At 47.3% G+C, this 10,324-nt stretch overlaps 2 protein-coding genes across 2 annotated transcripts in view; one reads left to right on the top strand and one right to left on the bottom strand.

Moving 5' to 3' along the window:
- Nucleotides 1-87, top strand: part of LOC311315832 (solute carrier family 15 member 1-like) — a gene marked incomplete at both ends in the record, with an annotated part of 12,110 nt that extends 12,023 nt beyond the window's left edge. Inside the window, one exon of the mRNA XM_084446529.1 lies at nt 1-87. This exon is cut by the window's left edge and continues 159 nt beyond it. Within this exon, the coding sequence (XP_084302655.1) occupies nt 1-87 (87 nt within the window).
- A 998-nt stretch (nt 88-1,085) lies between these two features.
- On the bottom strand, nt 1,086-9,497 carry LOC311316580 (serine/threonine-protein kinase 24-like). The gene is made up of 11 exons (XM_084447464.1): nt 9,091-9,497; nt 8,086-8,316; nt 7,260-7,316; nt 7,041-7,149; nt 6,132-6,289; nt 5,513-5,698; nt 4,991-5,139; nt 4,278-4,398; nt 3,917-3,985; nt 3,261-3,397; nt 1,086-3,112 (listed from the first exon to the last, which is right to left on the bottom strand). Exons 1-11 carry the CDS (start codon nt 9,130-9,132, stop codon nt 3,073-3,075), a joined length of 1,299 nt encoding a protein of 432 aa, XP_084303590.1. The 5' UTR covers nt 9,133-9,497; the 3' UTR covers nt 1,086-3,072.
- Nucleotides 9,498-10,324: the final 827 nt, after the last annotated feature.

Below are 10,324 nucleotides of genomic sequence, written 5' to 3'. Positions count from 1 at the left end.
GAGCACAAGGACAGAAAGAAGGAAAGAAAGGAATCTTCGGGTTCCTCGTCAAGCTCTGACGATGAGGTCAAGCAGACCAAGATCTAAAGTGGCGACCTAATCCTTCCCTACACACACGCACACACACACTCACACACATACACCTTACTGCTGCTTTAGGCCATGAGAGCGTCGGTGCGATGGCACATGGTTGTGCATGGAGTGGTTCGAGTGAGTGGATGACGAGTGTGTTCTTAGTTTGGAGGAGGGTTGGCTTTAGCTCACACTGGACAGGGGACAGTATTTTCTTGAAGGATTTCAGAAGACGAAGTGGAGATAAGAAAGCACTGTCCATTTCAACTAGCCTAACACCTTAAAGACTTTGTAGAAGCATTTCATTAAGGAAAAACAAAAATAACAAACATCAATCCCTAAATTCTTTATGGTAGGCTACGTTTATGGGTACATTTTTACTTAGATATTGTAAATTATTTTTTACAATGATTTATTTTGCACCGTGTAGCAAAACCAACATTAGTATACAACTTATTTTTATTCCCTTTGTTTCACAATATTTTTTAGTGTATAAAAAAGAACATACCGTACCATTCCAGCATTTGTATTCATTTCCAAGTACAGTGTTGTTGTATGTATTGTATCAAAGGTATTGTTGGCGTTTTGTATTTGATATTGTCAGTTACTCCTGGTGACATCCGCTTGAACCACTGACAAGAGCTTAAATAAAGAGGCTGTCTTGCAAAACACACTCCCAGTTGTCCCTGACTTACTAAAAATGAAACATGTAAAAACACTATAGTATGAAGAAAGAGACCCAGACGTGCAGAAACAGCCTATCTGGGCACTGAGAGATCTGTATGGTATAACATAGGTGTAAGCAAGATGGCGGCAAATCCACCAAACCAGAAGAAGGGAGGTATTAGTGGATAGAGGGCCAAGGCCATCTTGATTAAACCGATACAATCCTTCCAGAAAGGTGTCCAGGATTATCCAACAGGGACTTCAGTCAGCCAACGCCCAACTTCAGACTGGTATCGGACGAGAAAAGGTGTGGACTGCACATTCAGTTAGCATTAGGTCTTTATTTCTCATGTCACTTTGAAAGCTTACCAGGAGCTTATTTTCACCTTGGGGGTAGGGGGGGGGGGGTGGTCTGTATGACACAAGCAAAGATTATATACAGTACTATAAACTGTCAGCTAGAATCAAGGAAACCAAATGTACACATTTTTCCATTACTGTCTGTAGCATATGTTTTCTATAAGTTATAATAGCCAGAGGCAGGTGATCATTCCTTCATCCCATACTTAACTCTTTTCAGTTACAAAAATATCAGATATTTCTTATTTCTCAGTTCATTCCCTGTGTTGACAAGTGCACCCTGATGCAACTCCTCAACATTATTGCTGCATTAGCACAGTAGTAAATTGTGGAACTTTTTAAAGTAAACATATAGTAAAAGATGGCTATTAGCGAATCTTGTTTTTGTTTTGTTTTTTTTCCTCTTACTTGTTCTCTTTAAATACTCGACACTTTCAAAGTGCAAAAAAACAAGATCCAAACGTAGAAACTAAACAAAAAAAAGGTGCAAATCATGATGCCAAAGCTGGGCGATGGCGCGGGAACAGAAAATGGCACGTGGAGCTTCGCGTGAAACCGGACAGAGAGGGGGGAGATGTCCGCGGTGAGAGGAGACGGGCGTACGCTTGAACCTGCTCCCACCCAACGGAGACACAGCATGACATCTTGGAACTTGGCGAACCTTCCAATCCGAGGTTCCGTTTTGGCAATCTGAAATAAATAGCGGAGTCCGGCGACCTGGTCTCCTTTGCGACAGTCTTGGCTGGGAGTTGTTTTTCCTGGACCGCGTCGCCGTGGCCGAACCAGGGAAAATACCTCGGCCTAATCATCCAGGAAGTAGCCTGAGCCCCCCCCGCCCCACACACATACACACAGTTTGACAACATGTTACAGTAGGTGACTGAAAAAGTGTAGGGACCGGCCGGTGTGAACGACACAGCAGAATCAAACAGGAAGTTGAAGAAATGGTGAAGAAGATGGGACACTGACTGGCTTTATGGGGTAAACAAACCACCGTGAAATGTATTCGCCGGAACGCAAGATGAGCATCTCAAAAAGGCAAGGCATTTTCCGTTATGTCCACTTGAGTGAAATCTTTAAATATCTACCTTTAAACGTTATCTACAAAATGCGCATGACCATTTTGTACACAGTGATTCATTTCTGCAACACCGGTGTTCGTGTGAAACCATAAACGGGTCCGTCTACCAGTCCGAACACTGCGCCCCCTAGTGGACGAGTCCACTTAAAGCGCGTTACCTGAGGTTTCGTTAAGAATGCTGCAATTTTAAGCGCGGAGTTTTTATCATACTACGTGCACGTACGCGCACACACACATTCCATTTTTCCCCTCTCACACACGCGCGCACGCATGAACATACGTGCTCGCGCCTCGCACGCCCCCAGAAAAACAGACAGGCGAGACACAAGACGGAAATAACCCCACTGGTTCCTGCATGCTTTCGAGGGTTTAGGAGATACGAGGCCCTCGCGGAGGGGGGTGGGGGGGGGGTAGGAGAGGAAGTCTTTATGGATTGCGTACGACGGTTCTCGCCTCTGTCGGGCGACTTGTAGAAACACTTTGTTGGCGGCGGACGGTTTACCGCCGGCCAGAGGTCGGAGGTCAAGGGTCTCTCGGCTCTCAGACGCGGCTGTGGTGTCGCCTCGGCCCTCTCGCTCTGGGGGCGGGGTCATTTCCACGTATTGTCAAGAGCAGGCTGCGTGTGGGCTCTGCTGCCCCCCGGTGGCCTCCACTGATAAATCACGTCTTTTTTTCCGCCCCATAACCTTCCGGAGTGTTCTGCCAGGCGCTATAGAGTTCCCCCGCTCTCTCCCAGGGAGTTCGGATCGGGCAGGGGTTTGACCCCTGACCTCCGAAGCCCTGACCTGGCTGCGAGGCAGGGGGGGCCGGGCCTGGGAGAGGTGGGCCGGGGCAGGGGGGGCGGGGCGGGGGTTGGTAGGGGGGAGGACGGGGGAGGGCGAGGGGGGCGGTCCTTAGGGAGAAGAGGATGAGGACGTCCTGCCGGTAGAAAACCTGGAGGTGGAAGAGAGGAGGAGAGAGGAGGCGGGGGTCAGAAACGCCAAAACCGAGACACAAAATCTTGAAAGACATCTTGAATCTCCTAGTTTAGGAACCGCACACAGACGCCTTTCACACCAGCTCTGATCTGACCGGCGCTCACCTCTGCAGCCTGCTGACCATGTGAGCCACCAGCGAATCACAGATGCCCGGGTACGCCTCCTCGGCTCGGAGGACCGCCTCCCTCAGCTCGTCCAGGGCCATGGGGTTCCCGTTGACTTGCTCCTGACGCGCCTTCAGCTGGGGGAGGGGGCGTGCGACCACAAGGGACATGAGTCCAGACAGAAGGGGGAGCGTTGTCAGCGGCGACGCTTCATACGTCTAATAGCGTGTTTTTTTTGGGGGGGGGGGGGTAGATCATGTGACCACTGAGGTTTGGTCCTGATGTCTGCAATCCTCAAAATGCACTAGAGGGCAAAATACTTTTATTTTGAAGTTGTGAATATCAGTTTTACGATCACTAAATAGTCATATTTTGTCGTCAAAATCCATGTCTTGTGAGAAGTGTGAACAGCTCTGAATCTTTGAAGCCCCTTTTCTCTGCTTAGTGACTTCAGGTGTACAGACATTCACAGAAGCACATCTTCTTCAGATATTTGCAGATTTCAACGCACGGCACATCATTTGAAAGCGTATAATTAACACTTTCATAAATGGGAAAAATGACCTAAGCAGACATCAGGACCAAACCTCCAGTGGCGGTCAGATATCGGTCCAGGTGGGTTGACACTGCGACGGGGAAAACGGCGAGCGTCTTACCTCGGCTAGTGAAGGAGCAATAACAGCAGCCAGGCTCTGTGAGTAAGGCTTCTTTGGAATGTCTTTCGTCTGCGCGGAGAGAGGGGGGGGGGAGAATGAGAACGAGGGAAAGAACCAACGAAGAAGAAGTAGAAGCGGTTGGAAAACTTGCGTTCGTTTTACGTCGCGACCGGCGGCGGCGCAGAGCGAGTAGCTAGTAAACACCGAACACACGCCACGTAACCACAGGGAGGAATATATCAAAACAGGCTTTTCAACCGCCTCGCTTTCACCAATCGAGCCATGTGGAGATCGGTGATTCCTTCAAGGGAGGAAGCAACTCAGGAAGTATTCAAACTACTTCCTCCCCCCCAACCCTCACCTCTAGCGCCCCCGACTGGCCCTCGCCGTTCTGCAGCTTCTTCGGGTCCTTCTCCCGGATGGTGAAGATCCAGTCATCGCTCCCAAAGTCGTTCCCTCCCGACGCTTGGCCATCCTGCTCGCTGATTGGACGGCGAGAGAAAAACCGAGGCATAGATAACTGTTCCTGGATTGTCCCCCTAAGCCCCGCGCCTCCAGAGTTACAGTGTAAAAGGGATCGTAGGGTCTAAATGTGGAGCAGCGCCGCAGAGAACGCAAAGATTTGTTTTTTTTCTAGGGCCCTGAAGCGGGCTAGAAAGATTTTGGCTGGCCCCTCCCACCCTGGCCACAATCTCTTTAAGCCCCTCCCCTCAGGCAGGAGGCTGCAGTCCATCAGGCTTGCACATGACCGTGACACACATTACATGTCACACACACACACACACACACACACACACATTACACTCTTTACACTTCCTGTATATACACTCATCGCACTACATTTTGGAGGTTGTGTATTTGGTATTTTGTACGGCTCATTTGCACTGTCCTGTCTTTGCACCGTCCCGTTTTGTCCCTGCACCCTGTCTAACGTTTAATGCGTCTCCATCGGTCATCGGTCAGACTGACCGAAGCAATTCCTAGTATGTTGTAAACACCCCGGAAATAAACAGATTGGTATTTTCTGAATGAAAGTCGAGTTAACAGCAGCGCTCGCTGTGCAGCTGGACTTACGAGTCGGACTCGTCGGAGCTGGACTCGTTTGTCCGCGACTGCTCCGCCTTCCACCGCTTGTATTTGTCCACCAGCTCCGTCAGGTACGAGGTCTTCTTGGCGTGGCGCACGATCAGTTTATGCTTCAACAGCTCTTTGGCAGTAGGCCTCTGTAGTGAGAGAGAGAGAGAGAGAGGGAGGGAGAGAGGGGCAGGAGAGAGAGAGAGACACCCCGCCGATCAATGCGTAAGAAAAAACTAGATCAAAGAACCGAAAAAACGCATAATTCGGTTTAGAAAATGGCAAATTTGGCAATTCGTTTTAGAAAATGGCAAATTTGGCAATTCGGTTTAGAAAAAGGCAAATTTGGCAATTCGGTTTAGAAAATGGCACATTTTCAGTGGAAATTTCTAGAAACTTTCAGCAAATTCGCCGGATGTTTTCCCGCCGCTAAAAGGTACGATTAAATACAATCTCAAAATGCCACAATCTCAAAATGCCACCTATCGCAGGACACACGATTAAGACGGCCAGAACACTTACGAAGCTGGGCTCTTTGTTCAAGCAGGCCTCGATGAACTCCTTCAGGGGTTTGCTGTAGTTGCCCTCCAGCGTGGGGGGGTTGTTCTTTGGGATGAGGAACAGGACCTTCATGGGGTGCAGCTCGGAGTGAGGGGGCTCTCCCTTGGCCAGCTCGATGGCCGTGATGCCCAGAGACCAGATGTCCGCCTGGAACCCGAGCATGGAGAGGAATGGAGAGAAATAAAGAAAAAAAAAAGAGAGAAATAGAGACACAGACACGCACGGATTATGATTTGCTAATACTAAGATACAGGTGTTTTTGATGTAATTATTGTATTTAATCGTTTTATGCTACCTTCCCTGTGCTGAGTTTCATATTTTTTAATTACTTTTTTATTATATTTTCCACTGTTTGTGTTTTATCCTGTGTTTTGGTGTACTGATGATTTTGTAAAGCACTTTGTAACATTTGTTTACAAAGGTGCTATATAAAGTTTATTATTATTATTATTGATAAATAATCCACAGCTGTCAACAGGCATATAGGAGATGATATGTAGAGGAGCTAGCCGGCGTGTTTGCCTGTTGAAATGCACACTTCATCCCCGTCACCTCCCCCGCCTTTAGCTCCCACGCTGACCTTTGAGTCGTACGCCGACTGCTTGATGACCTCCGGCGCCATCCAGAACGGCGTGCCCACGAACGTGTTCCGCTTGATCTGCGTGTCCGTCAGCTGGCCCGCCACGCCGAAGTCCGCCAGCTTCACCTCGCCCTGCTCCGACAGCAGCACGTTGGCCGCTGGGGAACGTGGGTAGGACCAGACGAGCGCTTCGTTAAGATAATGGGACGTTCGCAGCACCGCCATAAGAATCGCAATAGCGCTCCAACAGGCATCAACAGGTAAAGTTTCTAATTTGGGGATTTGGGGTTAATGACACTTTAAAGACATTTTAGATTAATTCAAATAACTTTTTATTATGACACTAAAGTCTCGGAGTCCCCGTCACAAATCAACCCCCCACTCTTTTTGTGATCTTAGGGGATGTGACAGAGCGATGGTATAATGTCTGTTAGTCGATGTATTGTATATGTGATCAAGGAGCACATTGGAAATAAGTGTTTTTAATACTTTAAAGGTGGGGTAGGTAGTTTGACGTCAACAAGGCCTCCGATTGATCATCTTTTTCAAAAGAATCCGCCCCTCCCTCCTGTCAATCATGATGTAGTCCCTCCCTCCAAACATGACTGGTAGGTGTGGCGAGATAGAGACCCTGATTGGTCAATACATTCGGGCGCGGTGCATTCTTTGAATCCAAAATACAGAGGCAGCGGTAAACACAGAGATCCAAGTTTATTCTCAGAGCACTTCTGTTACTGATAGCTGAAAGGATATTAAGCCAATTTTACCAAATAAAGCCAAAAGCAAACTACCTACCCCACCTTTAATGTGCTATCCTCTGGGCAATACTTGCATCGTTGATGTAGGTATTCAGTTTTACCCAAAATAAAAATCAATCAATCGACGTAAAAAACGTCTGAATCTATCTACCTTTGATGTCCCTGTGGATCTTCTTCTCCGAGTGCAGGTACTCCAGGCCTTTGAGGATCTCCCTCAAGATGGTGGCTATCTGCGTCTCATCCAGAGCTCCCGGCTCCAGCTAGGAAACGCAGGGAAACACACCCACCTAAGCACGCTCTCCAAGCGCCGACGCCATCGTCTGATTCCCATCGTCGCTAAACTCACAAATGATCAGAAGCGTCCGCTCACCAAATCTAACGCCGAACCGCCGCCCAAGTACTCCATGATGATCCATAGCTTCGTATCCTGAGAGAGAGAGAGAGAGAGAGCAGAGAGAATATGAGAATGAGCCCGTAGTAAAGAAGATGGCAGCTATCGTGGCTAAAGCCGTTAGCTATGATTCCTGCAGCTGTTTTGTTGCTAATGCGAGTTTGAGTTCACCGCTGTTTATGCCCGAGAAACAGAAGTTGAACCGACCAGCGTTACATCAACATCAAAAAGTTGTTTCAATATAAATACAGAAGGAAATTCTTGATCAATACAACAATGAACCACAGACAAGGAATGACCATGATTGTAGGAAGTGAACTTAACACAGTACTGCATGCATGAGTTTGCTGGTGTGTCTTAAACTCAACATGAGAGCATAGGTGGTAGTCTTTTATCTGTTTAATTTGGGATTATCATGGGCGAAGATGGTAGAGAGGGAATCGCTATCCACTTAGACATGACGCTTCTCAATATGAGCGTGTGTGACTTGTGTTGGAGAGGAACATGCCAAATATAGCTTTGAAACCCCTAAGGGAGAGAGGTCTATTTAACTATTTCACCCATTTGATTTTAGTGCTGCGCCTTACAAGTCTAGATGCAAAAAAAGAGAACAGGGATATATAGGCCTAGAACAGCATACATGTAAAAATGATTTCCCTCCAAAAACATGAGACTTTCTATTCCAAGAGGATTTCTCTTCACTGGCCAATTAAATGCATCAATCTATAACCAGGTGGCCATTGTTTAGCATACAGAATCAATAACGGTATCGTATGCCAGAAGACAACCCCTTCTCTCTACTCACTTTGAGATAGGAGCCGTAGTATTTGGTGACAAAGGGACTGTCACACTGGCTCAATACTGTGATCTCCTGCTGGACGTCTTCGATTTCATCCTCCGCCTCCTCCAAGTCAATGATCTTGATGGCCACCACCTTCTGGGTTCGATTGTCAATCCCTTTGAACACCTCGCCGAAGGAGCCTTTCCCTATCCTCTCCAGCTTGGTGAAGAATTCCTCTGGGTCCGCTTTTAAATTCTGCAGGGAGAGAAAAAGAGGAGAGAGGATTAATGGTGCGTGACTCAGCCAAACGTCAACTGTCTTCTAGCTTACTTCTTGCTTTTTAAAATAGGAAATGTCTCTCTGCTGTGATTCTTATCAGGCAGCTGTGATCTTATTCCAGCTGCTGGCTTCTCAATCCATGGGAAATCCGCTCCAGTGCCAAGGATATGCATTTACACACAAGCTACTGTAACCATCGGAAGCAGTCCACTAAATATCTAGCCCAGATATCGTACAACTAGATCTAATTGACAGCATGAAAAGCCGGAGGGGCAAGCTGAATCTCATTAGATAGCTACCCACTGAGCAAAGACACGTCTAAAAGACGTCTTTTAGATGTCTTTTTTGTCTTTTTCGGACGTCCAAAGACATCCAATTAGGAGCCAGAATGAAAGTTTTTTTTAGACGTTCAGATATTGAACCCGTTCTGCACGTCCACAGACGTCTTAGAGGGGTCCAAGCCAGACGTGTGAATATCGAGGGGTCCAGCAGACGAACAAACGGGGTTCAGGACCGACGGACGTTATTAAGACATGATCTGAACGTCTCCCTGACGTTGTGTGTTTGCTGGGTATCTAAATACTCCATGCCCTAAAACAAGTGAAGCTCTGCGGTTCTTGTCCTTGACGACATTAAGTGACAGCGAGTGCACATCTTGCTCTTGTCTAATACTAGACCAATCGGTGCGTAAAATGCTCTTTTGCAGATACTCGGTCTGTGATTTTAATGTAAATTGCGTGTTAGACTCACCTGCATCCCGGGTAAGCTGCCCTGCACGGGGGAATGCGCCATGGTGTCTGGATCAGGGGGCTCACCCGTACACAGCTATGCTAACTAGGAGATGGCGTCTTATGTTCGAGCCTAATCCTTTGGATGACAAACAAGCTTTTCAAGTGAAATGTGGGGAGAAATGATATGACTAATGGTCACCGATCGGGCTGACACTTCCCCGGCCGAGTTGAGTTCGCTTGCTATCCAACGGCATTGACCAACAATCTCAACACACTGACATTAGCCTGCTAACTAGCGAGCACAATACCCTGCATGTCGAAAACATCAACCTATTAGCTAAAGCAATATACAACGCACAGGTTTAGTAGGCATTCGATGAGATCCATATGGTTTGGCAAAGATAGGAGCAAGAGGGTAATATTTTGTTTTTCTTTCTCACTTTCCTCCTGTATACACCGCCATCTTGTCCGTGCTGTCACACTGGGCGGATCCGGATCAGTGGGCATCCGGATGTGTTGTGATGGCACACGAACGGCAGAGGGAGCCGTGATTCACACGAATGCATGCCGATGCAAGCAGGTAGAGGTGTAAAGAGATGTGCATAGTTGAGATTTGGCTAAAATCAATCAACAGTATTTTGTAGTATTGCTAACGTTAGCAGACATGCCGGGCTAACGTTTTGTTTCCTACGCTTTCTTTAGCTAGGCTAGCTAGAGACTATTTTAGCTAGTTAACGTAGTACTAGCTATTCTAAAGAGCAGAAAGCTAGTTCACCAATAAATATGACATACAATTCCTTTTTACGTGTTATCCTGATATATGCATTTTCTCGGTGTCACGTCATCTGGCCGGTTAGCTCAGTTGGTTAGAGCGTGGTGCTAATAACGCCAAGGTCGCGGGTTCGATCCCCGTACTGGCCATTATTTTTTCCAAGCCATTGCCAGTTCAGTCAGGTCCCATAATGTCGCTTACATGCTTCTCCACATCACTCCACTCTTAGCAAAATTATTTTACATGCTCATGTCCATTTTGTCCGGGAGCTTTCGTTTGGGTCGAGTCGGGGGTGGTAAAGAACCTTTCCTATTTGTTCCAAATAGGACACTCACCCCTCACCATACAGCGTATGCAGTAGCAAAATCGAGCCGCTAGATGGCTCTATTTCCCCACTCTACAGATACACTAAAATACCAGTGTAGTGCCACTTACGGATGCTGGAGGCACTGTCGCTATTGTTTGGGCAACACAGATCAAT

Source organism: Borostomias antarcticus, assembly GCF_949987555.1.
Source record: "Borostomias antarcticus genome assembly, chromosome: 12".
NCBI lineage: Eukaryota > Metazoa > Chordata > Actinopteri > Stomiiformes > Stomiidae > Borostomias > Borostomias antarcticus.
Note: the sequence above shows the minus strand (reverse complement) of the source record. Positions and strands in the feature narration are given on the sequence as shown.

Bases quoted from the DNA above. Each gene is read 5' to 3' on its own strand.
- LOC311316580 (XM_084447464.1), bottom strand. From the start codon at position 9,132: ATGGCGCATTCCCCCGTGCAGGGCAGCTTACCCGGGATGCAG. The intron at 7,150-7,259 runs GTGAGCGGACGC...TGCGTTTCCTAG, and splicing joins GCGGTTCGGCGTTAGATTTG to CTGGAGCCGGGAGCTCTGGA. The intron at 4,399-4,990 runs GTAAGTCCAGCT...CCGTCCAATCAG, and splicing joins AGCTCCGACGAGTCCGACTC to CGAGCAGGATGGCCAAGCGT.